Source organism: Sapajus apella, unplaced genomic scaffold (assembly GCF_009761245.1).
Source record: "Sapajus apella isolate SASKATOON/1434 unplaced genomic scaffold, GSC_monkey_1.0 scaffold86, whole genome shotgun sequence".
NCBI classification, from domain to species: Eukaryota; Metazoa; Chordata; class Mammalia; order Primates; family Cebidae; genus Sapajus; species Sapajus apella.
In genome coordinates this window covers 3,232,536-3,249,189 of record NW_022437026.1, presented here as the reverse complement: position 1 = coordinate 3,249,189, position 16,654 = coordinate 3,232,536, and the positions used below count along the sequence as shown (strand labels likewise).

General features: G+C 49.3%; 1 protein-coding gene across 5 annotated transcripts in view; it reads left to right on the top strand.

The window, feature by feature from the left end:
- The first annotated feature begins 686 nt into the window (after window positions 1–686).
- Window positions 687–16,654, top strand: part of CACNA2D4 (calcium voltage-gated channel auxiliary subunit alpha2delta 4) — a 130,121-nt gene continuing 114,153 nt past the window's right edge. For all 5 annotated transcript variants that reach the window (XM_032254460.1, XM_032254459.1, XM_032254458.1 and 2 more), the window contains exons 1-6: window positions 687–1,511; window positions 5,578–5,659; window positions 7,319–7,435; window positions 10,159–10,218; window positions 11,444–11,606; window positions 12,068–12,199. In XM_032254460.1, coding sequence (XP_032110351.1) covers window positions 1,282–1,511; window positions 5,578–5,659; window positions 7,319–7,435; window positions 10,159–10,218; window positions 11,444–11,606; window positions 12,068–12,199 — 784 coding nt within the window. In that variant the 5' untranslated portion in view covers window positions 687–1,281. The remainder of the gene's footprint in view (window positions 1,512–5,577; window positions 5,660–7,318; window positions 7,436–10,158; window positions 10,219–11,443; window positions 11,607–12,067; window positions 12,200–16,654) is intronic.

Here is a 16,654-nt window from a genome sequence, read left to right as displayed (position 1 = left end):
CTATGACCTATTGTTGTATTTGACCGGAGCGTAGAAAGTTACCACAAGACAAAAGTATGCCAGATTGCAGGGTCATTTATTATGCCGGTGACCACAGAGGACTCACGTCTCTCCAACCTGTGGTGGCAACAGGAGGGTGCCACGATTTTTTATACCCGAAAAACCACCTTGGGAGTGGGGGTGAGGGGCGGGGATGGGGATGAAAAGGCTTCAGACATTCCGAGGGCTAGTGGATTCTGTAAATTACCTCCTGGGCAGAGATGAGGGTGGGGGTCTCCGGACATTCCAAGGGCCAGGGGGCTTTTGTCATTCCGTTTGTTACTTAAGTGGTTTACAGAAGTCAAGATAAACATTTGTTTACACATTATCTGGTTAAGGTGGAAATCACAGACCTTAGTTACTTATTACAAGTCACAGGAGCCAGGATGGAACTAGCTTGGGCTGCTTAGTCTGGCAATTGCCGGTAAGCAAAGGCTAGCAATTCTGGCAGTTACTGATAAGAAAAGGTAAACAGCTTTACATAGTTTTGAAGAACAAACTGGCAGTTCTATTTACAGAGGCCAAGGACAGTAGTTATTGTGAGGAGAATGGGGCAGCCATTTCAACTTATCTAAAAACAGTTTTGCATTTTATAAAATAGTTTTGCTCCGGTTCTGGCTCTAAGCCAGCACAATATCACACTATGACCTGGCCCAAAGGCATCAGGCCTAGAAACACCAGCCAGAGTTCCACCTCTGCCCCTGGGACTCCCAGGGCCTCAAGAGCCTCTGCCAAGCAGGGACGAGGACCCGGCTGTCACCCCAGGATTCCTCCAAGAGTCAAAAAGAGATTTGTGGGTCAATCAGAGCACTGTGCAAACTCAGCTGCTGTCCTCCAGCCAGGGCCACAGCAAGCCCTTCCCGAGACCAGAAGGTAGTTCCACAGGAACGGGGCTGCGTCTTTAAAGCAGAGGGGTGCACTGCGGCCTGAGGGCACGAGCCGCAGTCATAGTAATCTTGGGAGGCAGATCTCCACCCCCACCAGCCCCTCCCTGCTGTCAGGAGAGGATTAGCGGAGAGGCCAGCGGATTAAAGGGGTTCACGTTGCCACAGCCTTCCCCTCAGTCCCTCTCCCCGACGCCTGCTTGCTAGGTGGGGCGACTCTTCTGTGAGCTGCAGCTGTAGGGCAGAGAGAAGCCCTCCCCACCCACCACTGAGAGGCTGGGGACCCCAGGCTCGCCAGGACCCAGAAGGCAAAGGCTTGGGGCATCTCTGGGGTCTGGAAGGCAGTCAGACAGACCTCATGGTTGGTGGCTGCTCTGTCCTCCTTCCCCTCCCCGACCCCAGCAGGGCCATCATGCCTGCACCCCCCAGCTTCTACACAAACCCCAGCTCCACTGGCTGCTGGATTCCCCACCAGCCAAGGCTGGTGGCCTGGGCCTTCGTGCGGAAGACCTCGGCCCTCCTGTGGCTGCTGCTCCTGGGCACCTCCCTGTCCCCCACGTGGGGGCAGGCCAAGATTCCTCTGGAAACGTAAGCATCACGTTCACCTCCACCCCACAAAACCCCGTCGTGCTTTCCTGCTTCCTTCCTGGGCTGGACCTCCGCCCTCTGCCTGCTCCTCCGACCCCTGCCTTCCCTGTGAGCTCTCCCCCTGCAGCTGGGACTGCCCACTCTCTTGCTGTAAATCCCTTTTCTTCTCCGGCCTCCGATCTCTCCTCCCAAAAGCTCTGTGGGTTCTGGAGTCCCACCTGCCCCTCCCCAGGAACCGGATGGCTTCAGGCAGAACTGATAATCAGGGCTGCTCTCTTCCTGGCCTCATGGGCAGCTTCTGGGGCACCTGCAGGGCGGGTGCTCCTTCAGGATAATCGCTGAGATCTCCGAGAGGAGGTGGCCTGGGGGAGCCGGGTTATCGGACCATCGCAGCTCCCCGGAGGATTTGGCAGGAAATGCGTATTTTGACTTTCCAAAAAGGTGAAGCAGTTCTGAACCCACAGAATGTCTCGGGCACACAGGAGGTGGCTTGTCCAGCAACTGGGAAAAAAGATAGATTTTGGTGGCCATAGTCTTCCCTTTTTATACCTTTCAGCCTTGATTCTATAGCCGGCCATTGAGGCCAACCCCAGGAAACAACCTGGTATCAGTCGTGTGCACCTTGGTGTAAATTTAAATTACTGTGCAACCTCTCCACGGTGTCTGTGTTTTATGCCCCAGCTCTGGTGGTCCTAGGAAGGAAAGTTCCAATACATGTGGGGAGCAGAGCCTCCTAGACTGTGGGTGCTACAGACCCTGTCCTGTTTAATCCAGCCACTTGAGCCTGGCACCATGGCCAGGCCACCAGCAGAGCCACCTGCCAACAGCATGTCTTAGCAGGAGTGGGGACAGGGATCCCAAATGACGCACTGTGCATGGGGTTAGCCTTCTGAGCAGTGGACCGGGTGGCATCATTTCCCATTGAGCCACATAGCTCTCCTTGTTCCACGCCTGGCACTGAGCTGGGTGCTTCACGAATGACACCATAAGTCTGCCCAGCCTTTCAGTGGGGTCTTATGTTATCCCTATTTTGCAGCTAAGGAAAACAGAGGCCCAGAGGGGTCGGCTGACTTCCCTAAGCTCACAAGATCAGGAGATGAAGGTGCTGGGATTTGAACCCCAGTCAGCCTGGACTGTGATTTCACCGTCACACCCCCTGCCAGCCTGTAACGCTATCTGTTGCTGCGGGAGATGCTGAGAACAATTTTCATCCCCAGAACACATGCCAGCTGAGAGGAGAAGGCCAACTCCAGGAGTGGGCTGAGGGCCAAGTCAGGGTGGCTGGAATCCAGGCCTTCGGGGAGGGGGCCCCAGTGCCCATATACGCAGAAGCCCTGGGCGCTGCCAGAGATGACAGCCTACAAACAGCCACATCTGCCTGGCCAGGACTTGGCCCCATCCATCCTGACTCCCGCTGAACCTCTCATCTCAGTCTTTCCCTCCCTCCTGCCGGGCTTCCCTCTCCTCCCAAGTCTGTTCTCCACAAGGTCACCAGAGCCCTCCTCATGCCCAATCCAGGAGATGTTCCTGGCCTTGTCTCCCCAGACCCTATTGCTTGGAACACACTAGCCCCCCTCTCCTTGTAGCCCAGTGTGTTGACTTCCATGGCACTGCACTCCGCTGGGTCCCCACAGGCACTGGGTTACCTCTGTCATCTTCAAGTGCTCCTCCTCCTCTGCCTTCCCCTGAGGTTGGGGGTGCTCCCCAGCTTCTCTTGATGCTCAGAGATCTCATGCTGCACACTGTTCTTGAGAGAGCCCCACTGCCCTCGGAATTTCAATCCCTACCTTTGTACTAACACTCTCAGCCCTGTCTCTACCTGTTAGACACATGCTCAATGCTTACGGGCAGCTTTTCCTGAACATCATGTGAGGTGTTAAATTCAGATTTGTGTCTTTCAAGATAAAACACAATCAGTGCCTTCTAGAGTTGTGCAGTACACAACCTGCCTATTCGTTGTAGAGCTCCCCTTGGTAGCTCAACAACGGAACCTCACATTCAACAGAGCCCAAGGTACACACATCACCCTTCACCCTCCTCAGCGTGTTCCCCCGATCTTCCTGATAGTCTTAATTTTATTCAGTAACAACACCATCAGGTCGACAACCCACACTGGAAACCTGAAAGTCATTTTTTACTCCTCTAAGCTCTTCTGTTCTCCCTACCTAGAATCCTCTTCCAGGTCCCTCTGCAGGCTAACCTCTACCAAACTTCTAGCCCAGAGCTCAGCTCTCCCTCCCCCAGGAAGCCTTCCCTTATACCACTCTCCTCCCCAACATTCATGGGCACCTTCAAACATGTACCATGCTATCTGCATGAGAAAGATGTCCCTGCAAAGACGGGGACCGTAGGGTGGCTCCAGGCTGCCACACAGTAGGACCTTGATAAACATTGGTTGAGTGACTGAATGACTGCTGATCTTGAAATGATCACACAGGCAAACCACTTCTGCTCCATCTGGAGAGGCTCAGCAGGCCCAGTCCTGTGTGCCGCCCCCAGGACCTCAGGAACCTGGCCCAGATGGTGGGATCGTGGTACATTTCTGGGGCATGGGCAAGAGGTTGGGGCTCCCCACTAGGCTGACTACAGAGGGCAAGGTGTGGCCTCCTTGCGCCCTCCGGGCCTGTCCTGCCCTCGGCCTCAGCAGAGGCAGCTCAGAGAGTTTTCCTCTTGCACCCTTGCCTCATGCAGTCTCTGAGGTTTCAACAGAGGGTTCGGCAGCCCCCAATGGCCTTGAAGGGAGTACACTGGAGGGAACGATTTGTTGAGAGGCCACAGGGTGGCCAGGCAGATCCTCCTTTGTCCTCAGGGTCCTCCAGCCCTGGCCTGAGCCTGTCCACTGCCTCTCCCTCCTTCTGTCCTCTCAGTCCACCACTTTCCAACCAGAGGCCCTGGAGGCTTGGGGTCAGGCTCAGTCCTGGGCTCGTCAGCCCTGCCCCACAACCCTCAACAGGAGAGCCTGCCAAGGGCACTCACCACACAGCAGGGCAGCCACTGGGTCCTGAGGGTTCTCCGCATCCCCTACCCAGCCCACGTCTGTAGCTTTAGGGACAGGAGAAGGGACAGGAGCTCTTTTGCGTGTTTCTGGGCATATGTCACATGTGTGTATGTGTGTGCATGTGTGTGTATGCATTTGAATGTGTGTACATGTATGCATGTGTGTATGGGTATGCAAGTGTGTATGGGCATGTATGTTTGTACATGTATGTACCTGTGTGTAAGAGTACATGTGTGTGTACTGGTACGTGTGTGTGTATGGTTGTGCATGTGTGTACAGGTATGCATGTGCGTATACATGTATGCATGTGCATGTACAGGTATGCATGTGTGCGTACTGGTATGCATGTGTGTGTATGGGTATACATGTGTGCATGGGTATGCATGTGTGTACGAGTATGCATGCATGTACAGATACACATGTGCATGTACGGGTATGCATGTGTGCGTACGGGTATGCATGTGTGGGTATGGGTACGCATGTGTGTATGGGTATGCATGTGTGTAGAGGTATGCATGTGTGTACGGGTACACATGTGCGTGTATGGGTATGCATGTGTGTGTACAGGTATGCATGTGTGGGTATGTGTGCGTGCATTTCTTTCCTTGTTTGTCTGAGATGGACTCTTGCTCTGTTGCCGATGCTGGAATGTGATGGCATGATCTCAGCTCACTGCAACCTCTGCCTCTTGGGTTAAAGCAATTATCCTGCCTCAGCCTCCTGAGTAACTTGGATTACAGGTGCGCACCACCATGCCAGCTAATTTTTGTAGTTTTAGTACAGACAGGGTTTCAGCATGTTGGTCAGGCTGGTCTCGAACTCCTGACCTCCTAATCTGCCCACCTCGGCCTCCCAAAGTGCTGGGATTACAAGTGTGAGCCACCACGCCAGCCGTGTGTGTGCATTTCATATGCATTATGTGTCTGTGAGTTTGAGTGTGCATGCATCAGCGGATATCTGTGTGTAGACACTTGCTTTCTATGTGTGTGAATCTATATGTTTATGTGTGTGTTTCTGTATTTATGCATGTATGTGTGTGTATACACATGTCTTTTCATTGCCTGGCAGAGTGAAGCTGTGGGCTGACACCTTTGGCGGGGACCTGTATAACACTGTGACCAAATACTCGGGCTCCCTCTTGCTGCAGAAGGTCAGTCACCCCCTTCCAGGGAGCCCACAGGGTGGCAGAGGGCAGTCAGCTGTCAAAGCCCCCCAAATGCCAGTGCTGGGAGGGGCCTTGGGCATCCCATCAAGTCAGCTCATTTCAGCTGGGGAAACTGAGGCCCACGGAGGTGAATGATTTGCTCAAGGCAGTGGGGGACAGCTCAGGGGCATGGTCAAGAGCACTGGGCCAGGTCCTCAGGGAGCAGAGGCCAAGGTGGAATTACACCTGCAGGAGATGTGCGGGGTGGGGGTGGGGTGAAGAATAATGGGGAGACGGAGGGAGTGGGTGGAGTGGGATGCAGGCCTAACACCTGTGATGCTAACGGAGACTTAGAGGGCGTGTGCAGGGCCCTAGGAGCTGCTTGGGCCAGGGAAGGTGGGCAGGCTGTGGCCTCTGTGCAGGGAAAGCTCCCATACTTCCAGCAGTCAGCCCCCAGCCACGTCTAGCACCCGCCCTCTTAGTATGCATTGCTTTCCTCGCAGACTTATGGCTCTCTGATCTTCTTACCAGGTTATAAACAACTTCACAGTTCTCTAATATTTGTTACTCCCCAGAGCAGTAACAATGGCAGCTCACCCTCCTCTATTATTACCATTCGCTAAGAGCTTCGTCCCGATTTCATTCCCACCACCAAACCATGAGGCACCATTTCCATATCACAAAGATCCTGAATCCCAGGCTTTTATGCCTGCATGTGATGGCATGTCCCTCCTCATCTCCCCTGTCCACAGCCCACGAGCCTGTCCCTGGTGGAAGTAAGAGAAGCCAGGGCGAGCTGCTCCCCAGGCCCCCACAGGCCACTATAGCAATGACAGTTAAGACCCCTCCTGCCCCTCACTGCAGGCTGCTATGCTGCAAAGCACCACAACCCAGGGCGAGGAGCACAGAGCAATACTGATGCTGCCGTCTGGGGTAAAAGCATTCTGTAAAATGTATGCGTTCCAGAGCATTCACTAAAGCTATGTAAATGTCACGTATTACAGATGAAGGAACTGATTGACTGGCTTGTCTGTGGTCACACGGCCAATAAATTGCCGAGCTGGGTGAACATTCACAATACATACAGTCAGTGAGAGCTCGTCTCCACTGGGCCCAGGGAGAAAACTCAAACCCCGTTCATAGGCTCATGGGTGGAGCTGCTGAGCTCTGTTGGGACAGTGGGAATTGAGGTCCACATCCACGCGCACAGGGGCACATGCGTAACAAGAGCCCCTTCAGGGGCATTGAAGAAAGGTGAACTGATGCCAGGAGTGGTTTCACAAGCCCTGGGAAGCAGTGTGGCGCTGCACAAAGGACATGGGCGGGGATGCCTGGGAGCCTGGCCCCCTCAGGGTTCACCTGCTCACCTGGCTGTTGACCTTGGTCAAGTTCACTGACTTCTCTGAGCCTGGATCTACTCCCCTGTTAAGGCTATAGCCACAGTATGTCTAGAGCACCTGGAACAGAGAGGACATTGGAAGAAACGCAGCTACACTATCACTGGGGATGTTGTCCAAGGAGAGGGCTGGGCCTTGCCCTAGTTGAGTAAACCAGGCTCCAAGTGCTGGAATACACCTGTTGAGAGGATGGAGGCCGTGCATACACAGGTGCAGCCATCCTGGTACAAAAGCATGTGCATCCATCTCTCCCACGTTCCCCAAACAGAAGTACAAGGATGTGGAGCCCAGTCTGAAGATCGAGGAGGTGGACGGCTTGGAGCTGGTGAGGAAGTTCTCAGAGGACATGGAGACCATGCTGCGGAGAAAAGTCGAGGCCGTCCAGGTACTCCAGGCCTGTGATCTGCAGGGCGTTTCTCCCCAGCCTGTGATGCAGGGTGGCAGAGCGACCCTCCCGATGTCATGGGCCTGCATCCTCCCACCCTCGTGACCCTCTCCTATCTTACAAGATGCCACCTTGTACCTCCATTAGGCAAAAGGCCCTTACTCCAAGAATCCCTGTAAAAGAGGAAATGATAGGAAGCAAGAGGAGAGGGGAGGGGCTGGAACTGGAGCTCTGCCCCGAGGTGCCAATGCCCAGCACAGCCAGGTCAGCCTGCAGCATTGAGGGGAACTCGAGTCACCAGGCCACACTCAGTGATCAGTACAGAGCATGGCACAGCGTGAGCACCTAGGAACTGCTTTGAGAATGGTTGGACAGATGAGAAGGAGGGTGGGAGGCGAGCTAGCTGGAGCCAGCAAAGCCAAACTCCCACCCTCCCCTCTCCTCCTTCCATTCTCTCCTCGTTCCTCCCTTCCCCTCATTCAGCCATCAGGACCATCTTCATGGCTCCCAAGTGCTCTGAGGGCCACCTGGGCAGCAGAGGTGCTTATGGGGATGGGCCTCGTGCCCAGGTGACTCTGTTACTGAACATCCATGAAGCCTGGTGGGGCCCAGGAGAAACAGAAGGTGTCCCCTTCCCCGGGATGAAGTGTCTGCACTGATGCCCATGGGGACCCGGATGGTATAAACCAGTAGATACGGTGTGATTGGAGAGACACAGTCCCCCGCTCCATCCAACCAAGAATCGGACCATCCAAGACCAGTGCAGTCCCTGAAAGGACTCATAAGACCAGCCAGAAAACAAGGAGAGAGCAGATGGGGTTGGGAGTGGTTGGCTGGTTGGGAGGCTGAGGCCAGGGCCAAGAAGCAGGGGAAGGAGCAGACAGGGCAGGTGAGCTACAGCCTCCCCAGTGCGCTGTCTTTCCCCCATCCCCATCACAACCCCTGCTCTGGGAGGAGGCCAGGGTCAGGGTGGCTGGGGCCTTCTTTCCCACGTGTTATAATGCACAGCATTTCTGCAGGCTTAGGGGCAAGGGATCTTAGCATCAGGAACCAATGAGAAGATGCCTGGGGACCCAAGCACCTATCCCGGGTCCCTGAATCACACACCACAGTAGGAAGGCACAAACCTCACACACAGCCTGACACCCGCATTAACACCTGCCTCCTTCAATCAGCAAGCGCTGTGTACACAGCCTCCCTGGGTCGAACACAGAGAGTGGCGTCTGAGACTCGCCCGACTCGGGTGGGTGTCGGTCATTTCGTCACTAGAGTAGCAAGCAGTCCTGGGACACCCCCAGAGGCTGGGGCTCCAGGTTCTCTGTGCCCTTCCACAGCCTCAGACACCAAGAAGCGCTGCTCTGAGGACTTCCTCTGAGCACCGGTCCCTGCCCCTGCTGTGGGTGGGATCTGTGGGGGCTGCAGAACTTCTTTGAGGGTGCGCATGGGAAGTTTCCTGCAAAGCAGCCCTGAAATTAGTTTTTCCCTGTGGAATTTCTTTATCCTAGGATCTGTAGGCTGGGAGTGGTGAGGCAGGGATTATTCTACCCAGTTTACAGATGTGTAACCAGAGGACCAGGGAGGCTTAGCGGCTTGGCCCTGACAAAACCAGAACAGGAGCTTGGGTCTTCTGAGTCCCAAAGCACTTCCCCCACCCTGACTCTGTGTTGCTGGCCTGCTCTTTAAAAAAGATTTGTATTGCGGTAAAATCCGTGTAATATAAAATTGACCATTTTAAAGTGTACAGTTTAGTGGCATGAAGTACATCCACAACGTTGTACAACCATCTCCATCATCTAGTTCCAAACTTTTTCATCACCCCAAACAGAATCCGGATATCCCCCTCCTCTTAGCTCTGCAACCACTAGTCTGCTTTCTGTCCATGGATTTGCCTATCGCAGGTATTTCACGTAAATGAAATTATACAACACGTGACCATTTGTACCTGATTTATTTAACTTAGCATAATGTCTCCAGGGTTCATCTATGCTGTTCTGTGCACCAGCACTTCACTCCTTTTTAGGGCTGCATAATATTCCATTGTATGCATAGCCTATATTTTGTTTATTAGTTCATCAAATGACAGATATTTGAGTTGTTTCCACCTTTTGGCTTTGAATACACACACACACCTTTTAGTGGACTTTATTTTTTAGAGCTGTTTTAGCTTCACAGAAAAATTTAGCAGAAAGTACAGTTTTCATACATCCCTTGTTGCCACAGCCTCCCCCACTGTCAACATCCTGCATCATAGAGGTAGATGAGTTATAATCCATGAATCGCCATTATTCCAAAGTCCATAGTGCACATTAGGGTTCGCTCTCTTACATTCTGTGAGTTTTGAAACACGTGCAATGACATGCATTCACTATTACAGTATCAGACAAAAACATTTCACTGCCCTAAAAATCCCCAAGGACTGGCAGCCACTTATCTTCTGCATCTCCCCAGTCAGACCTTTTCCAGATTGCCGCGTCGCTGGGGCCACACGGCGCGTGGCCTCTTCCAAAGGGCTGCTCTCACTTAGCCATAGGCATGGCCTTTTGGCTGTTGTGCGTAGCGTGGCTGTGAACATTCATGCCTAAGTTCTTGTCTGCGTCCCTGTTTTCACTTCTGTGCATACACCCAGGAGTGGAATTGCTGGTCACGAGGTGACTGTTTCACTTGCTGAAAACCCACTGGGCTCCTTTTACCCATTCTCCCTACCTCTGTGTTCCGTCCCTCAGAATCTGGTGGAGGCTGCCGAGGAGGCCGATCTGAACCACGAATTCAATGAATCTCTGGTGGTGAGTCCCACTCCTGGCACTGGTGACAGAGGGCCAGGATCACCTGAGTACCAGATATGGGGGTGGCAGTGTAGGGTGGCAATCCACTCATTCCATTGACATTTACTGCTCACCCCCCACAGGCACAGCAATGTGTTAGCCTCTGGAGCAGGACTTGTTCTTGACCTCGAGAAGTTCAGTCAAATAACTCCAGTATAAGGCACATCACAAGTCCCTACAAATGGGTGGGTGGAGCCTCAGGAGAATGTAGCCTGGAGAAGGGGAGGGCGCCCCAAAGGGGCCTGGAGAAGGGGGCAGGCTCAGGGGGATTTAGGCAGGCACAGCCTGGAAAAGTGGCCTTTAGTCACAGAGGAAAGAAGACACAGAAATAAGAAAACCCAAGGTTGGTTGAATAAACAGTGGGTCCTGGGCCCTGTGTGTCCAGAGTCTGGTGACGCAGACAGTGGCCTTGGACAGTTAGCTGAAGGAGTGGGGGCAGCCTCAGGTGCCAGTGTAGGGGTCTGGCCTTTCCCAGCAGGGAAACGCAGATGCAGAGGGTTTAAGCAGGGCAGGGGCGCGGCTGGGAGTGTGCGTGGAAGACCAGCGCGGGCGCAGCGGGCGTGAGGAGGAGCTGTGTGTGGGGTGCAGGAAACTGGCGTGGGGGTGGGCGTCGGGTGTCTGCGAGGCAGTCCTGGGGGGTGTTCAGATGTGGAGGAAATGGGCCCGGGCTCCACAGGAGGCAATCCTAGCGCACCCTCAACACCGCGTTGGAGAGACCGAGGGCAGCTGTGGCTCCTCCCCACGGGACTAGGAACCTGGGCCCTGGCTGAGGCCAAGGCTGCAGGCCCCAAGACCCTGCAGGCACCATCCTGGGACTTTCCTGGCCCGCGAGAAGTGGAGAGGGTTGATGGGCGCTTTGTCTGTATGTGTCCTTAACTCCGCGGCTGCGTGTCTCCGCTCCGCCTCGGCCGTGTCCACACATGCTGCACCAAGTGGGGGACTGAGGCAGCGGTCAGGACAACCGTCATCAAACGCCGGTCTCATGCCCCTCGCGCCGGCCTCCTGGATATTCTTGTCCCAAACTGCCCTGACCGTCGCCCAGCGCACCACTGCAGGTGCTTGTGTGGACACTGATGGCCGGCTGGCCCCAGCCCTTGCATCCTCTCACCTGCGCGGTTTCTCATCCTTTCTCTCCGCGTGTCCCTGTGCTCCGGACGTCTCCGTGGGCCTCACTCGTCCACCGCAGTTCGACTACTACAACTCGGTCCTGATCAACGAGAGGGATGAGAACGGAAACTTCGTGGAGCTGGGCGCCGAGTTCCTCCTGGAATCCAACGCGCACTTCAGCAACCTGCCGGTGAACACCTCCATCAGCAGCGTGCAGCTGCCCACCAACGTGTACAACAAAGGTAGCCGGCGCGCTCCGCTCAGGCACACTCACCAGGCAAGCTCACCGGCCACACCCACCAGGCACGCCCACCCAGCACACCCAACAGGCACAGACACACTCACCAGGCACACTCAGGCACACCCACCGGGCACAACCACCAGGCATAGACACACTCACCAGGTACACTCATCAGGCACGCCCACCCAGCACAACCACTAGGCACACCCACCAGGCACGCCCACCCAGCACACCCACCAGGCACAGACACACCCACCAGGCACACCCAACAGGCACACTAGGCATGCTCACCAGGCACACTCACCAGGCATGCCCACCAGGCCCAATCATGAGGCATGCCCACCAGGCACACTCACCAGGCCCAATCACGAGGCACACCCACCCGGCACATTCACCAGGCACACCCACCATTTTCCTGAGAAGCCCTGCAGGATCATCATCTTCTATAATCTCACACTTCAGACCCCGATATTTTAAATGGAGTCTACATGTCTGAAGCCTTGAATGCTGTCTTTGTGGAGAACTTCCAGAGAGATCCGACATTGACCTGGCAATATTTTGGCAGTGCGACTGGATTCTTCAGGATCTATCCAGGTAAGGACATGGAGTGGCATCTCCATGATCTTCTGGGATTCTTCTTCAGAAATAGGGCAATAGGGGCATTGAATATGGGCCCTGGTACTCAGGTCCCCAGTGAATGGGGCTGGTCCTCCTAACCCAAAGCATCTCGAGCCCATGTTTTAGCCCTTCTCGCTGCATGATATGCACATATAAAGGGCTGTGGAATGGATGAACGAATGAATGAAACCATCAAACACCATGAAACCAGTCAATGAATGCCCACTTGAAGCTCCTGTCCCATGAAAATTACTTTGGGAGATACAGGGAAGAATAAAACAATTCTTTACCTTAAGGACTTTACGTCCCAATTAGAAAAATGAGGCACACTTGCCCAGAGTATTCAGCAGCAATTCGGAAAATGGCACAGGCCACTCTGTGGCTAGTGGCCAACTTAATAAAGTCCATCAATAGAAATGGAAAACACAAAGCACAAAGTTTCCAAGAGTTCTACCTCTTTTTGCTTCTCATTTAAAATAAGTCAGCTATTTGGGGTTTCTTGAGGTTCCATATAAATTTTAGAATGAGTTTCTCTTGCTCGTTGAGATTTTGATAGACCAGCTTGGGCAGTACTGACATCTTAACAATATTAAGTATTCCAGTCCATGAATAGGAAATGTTTCCATTATTTCTGTCCTTAATTTCTTTCAGCAATGTTTTTTAGTTTTCATTGTACAAGTCTTTCACCTCTTTGGTTAAGTTAATTCCTAAGTATTTTATTCTTTTTGATGTTATTGTAAATAGGATTTTTTTTAAAAAAAATTCTCAGATTTTTCATTGTTAATGTGTAGAAATGCAACTAATTTTGTGTGTTGAGTTTGTCTCCTGATACTTTGCTGAATTTATTTATTAGATCTAAAAGTTTCTTGTGGAATATTTAGGGCATTCTACATATAAGATCATCTGTGAATAGAGATAATTTTACTTCTTTCTTTCCAGTTTGAATGCCATTTATTTCTCTTTTATGCCTAATCCCTCTGGCTAAAACTTCCAATACTATGTTGAGTAGAAGTGGCAAAAGTGGACATCCTGGTCTTGTTTCTGATAACAGAGGAAAAGCTTCTAGTCTTTCACCAGAGAGTATGATGTTTGGGATATGGTTTTCTATATATGATTTTTATATCAATTTCATTCTGTTGCTAGTTTTTTTAGTGTTTTTGTCATGAAAGGATGTCGAATTTTGTGAAATGTTTCTTATGCATCCATTGGAATGGCCATGGAATTTTTCCCTTCATTATTTTAATGTGTATATTATTACACTGATCAATTTTCATATGTCGAACCATCCTTGCATTCCAGGAATAAGTCCTATTTGGTTATGGTGTGTAATCCTTTTAATATGCTCTGAAGTTTTGCTTGCTAGCTTTATATTTTTATCCATTCTGCCAATCTCTGTGTTTTGACTGAAAAGTTTAATCCATTTATATTTAAAGTAATTACTAATGAGGGAATTATTTCTGTCATTTTGCTGTTTGTTTTCTATATGCCTTAAGCTTTTTCCCCCTCATTTTCTGCATTACTGTCTTCTTTTGTGTTTAGTTGATTTTTTTATAGGAAATGCTTAAATTTCTTTTTCATTTCTTCTTATATCTATTCTATAGTTATTTTATTTCTGGTTACCAGAGGGATTACATTTAATATCTTAAAATTATAACATTCTAATTTGGATTTATGCCAGCTTAACTTCAGTAACATACAAAAACTCGGCTGCTTTACAGCTCCTTATCTACCCCTTTTGATTGTTGATAAAATTCCTTCTTTATACATTGTGTGCCCAAAACCACAAACTAATAATTCTTGTTTTTTAATTTTTAATTTTTGTAGGTATATGGTATGTGTATATATTTATGGGGCATATGAAATATTCATATAATATGTAACAATCACATCAGGGTAAATGGGGAGTCGCTGCCTCAAGCATTTATCCTTTGTGTTACAAACAATCCAATTATATTTTTTTAGTTATTTTAAAATCTACAATTAAATTGTTACTAAATATACTTACCCAGTTGTGCTATCAAAAAGAAGATCTTATCCATTCTTTCTATTTTTTTGTACCCATTAACCATCCCACTTCTCCCCAACCCCATTACTACCCTTTCCAGCCTCTGGTAGCTATTATTCTAATTTTTATCTCCATGGGTTCAATTGTTTTAAATTTTAGTTCCCACAAATAAGTGAGATGTGAAGCTTGTCTTTCTGTGCCTGACTTATTTGACTTAACATAGTTACCTCTGATTCCATTCATGTTGTTGCAAATGATAGAATCTCATTCTCTTTATGGCTGAAAGTACTCCATTGGGTACATGTACTACATTTACTTTATCCATTCATCTAATATTGATGGACATTTAGATTGTTTACAAATCTTGGCTATTGTGAATAGTGCTGCAATAAACATGGGAGTGCAGATATCTCTTCAATATACTCATTTTCTTTCTTTTTGGTAGATATCTAGCTGTGGGATGGCTGGATCATATGGTAGCTCTATTTCTAGTTTTTTGAGGAACCTCAAAACTGCTCTCCACAGTAGTTGTACTAATTTACATTCTCACCAACAGTGTATGACTGTGTGTGTTCTCCACGTCCTTGCCAGCATTTGTAATCGCCTGTCTTGGTCGGGAGTGGTGATTCATGCCTGTAATTCCAGCACTTTGAGAGGCTGAGATGGGTGGATCATCTGGTCAGGAGTTCAAGACCAGCCTGGCCAACATGGTGAAACCCCATCTCTACTAAAAATACAGAAAAAAAAAATTAGTGAAGTATGGTGGTGGGTGTCTGTAATCCCAGTTACTTGGGAGGCTGAGGCAGGAGAATTGCTTGAACTCAGGAGGCAGAGGTTGCAGTGAGGTGAGATTGTGCCATTGCATTCCAGCCTGGGTGACAAGAGCAAAACCCTGTCTAAAAAAACAAACAAACAAAAAACAGATTATTAGATTTTTTTTCCCCAGAGAGTTTGAACTTTTTATATATTCTTGTTATTAATCCCTTGTCAGATGGATAGGAGTTTGCAAATATTTTCTCCCATTCTGTGCATTGATTGTTTCTTTTGCTGTGCAGAAGCTTTTTAAACTTGATTTGATCCCATTTATCAGTTTTTGCTTTGGTTGCATGTGCTCGTGGGGTATTACTCAGGAAATCCTTGCCCAGTTCAGTGTCCTGGAGAGTTTCCCCAATGTTTTCTTTCAGTAGTTTTATAGTTTCAGGTCTTAGATTTAAGTATTTAGTTCATTTTGATTTGATTTTGGTACATGGTGAGAGATAGGAGTCTAGTTTCATTCTTCTGCATATGAATATCCAATTTCCCCAGCACCATTTATTGAAGACTGTCCTCTCCCCAATGTATGTACTTGGCACCTTTGTAAAAAAAAATGAGTTCACTGTAGATGTATGGATTTATTTCTCTGTTCTCTCTTCTGTTCCATTGGCCCATATGTCTGTTTTTATGTCAGTGTCATGCCGTTTTGGTTACTATAGCTCTGTAGCATAATTTGAAGTCAGGTAATGTTATTCTCCGGTTTTGTTCATTTTGCTGAGGATACCTTTGGCTATTCTGGGTCTTTTTTGGTTCCATATACATTTTTGAATTGTTTTTTCTATATCTGTGAAGAATGTCATTGGTATTTTGACAGGGATTGCATTGAATATGTAGATTGCTTTGGGTAGTATGGACATTTTAACTATACTAACTTTTCCAATCCATGAACATGGAATATCTTCCCATTTTTTGTGTCCTCTTCAATTCCTTGCATCAATATTTTATAGTTTTCATTGTAGAGATCTTTCACTTTTTTGGTTAGTTTCCAGGTATTTTATTTTATTTGTGGCTATTATAAATGGGATTATTTTCTTGATTTCCTTTTCAGATTGTTTGCCGTTGGTGTATAGAAATGCTACTGATTTTTGTTTGTGGACTTTGTCTTCTGCAACTTTACTGAGTTTGTTTATCAGTTCCAATGTTTTTTTGGTAGAGTCTTTAGGTTTTTCCAAATACAACATTGTATTACCTGCAAACAAGGATAATTTGACTTCTTTCTTTCGAATTTGGAGTCCCTTGATTTTTTTTCTCTTGGCTGATTGCTCTGGGTGGAACTTTCAGTACTATGTTGAGTAATGTTGGTGAAAGTGGGCATCCTTGTCTTGTTCCAGATCTTAGAGGAAAGGCTTTCAGTCTTTCCCCAATCAATATGATACTAGCTGTGGATCTGTTGTATATAGTTTTTATTATGTTGAGGTATATTTCTTGTATACCCAGTTTTTTTAGGGTTCTTACTATGAAGAGCTGTTGAATTTTATCAAATGCTTATTCAGCATCAATTGAAATGATCATATGGTTTTTGTCCTTTCTGTTGGTAAGATGTATCATATTGACTGATTTGCATTTGTTGAACCATCTTTGCATGGAATAAATCCCTCTTAGTCATGATGGAT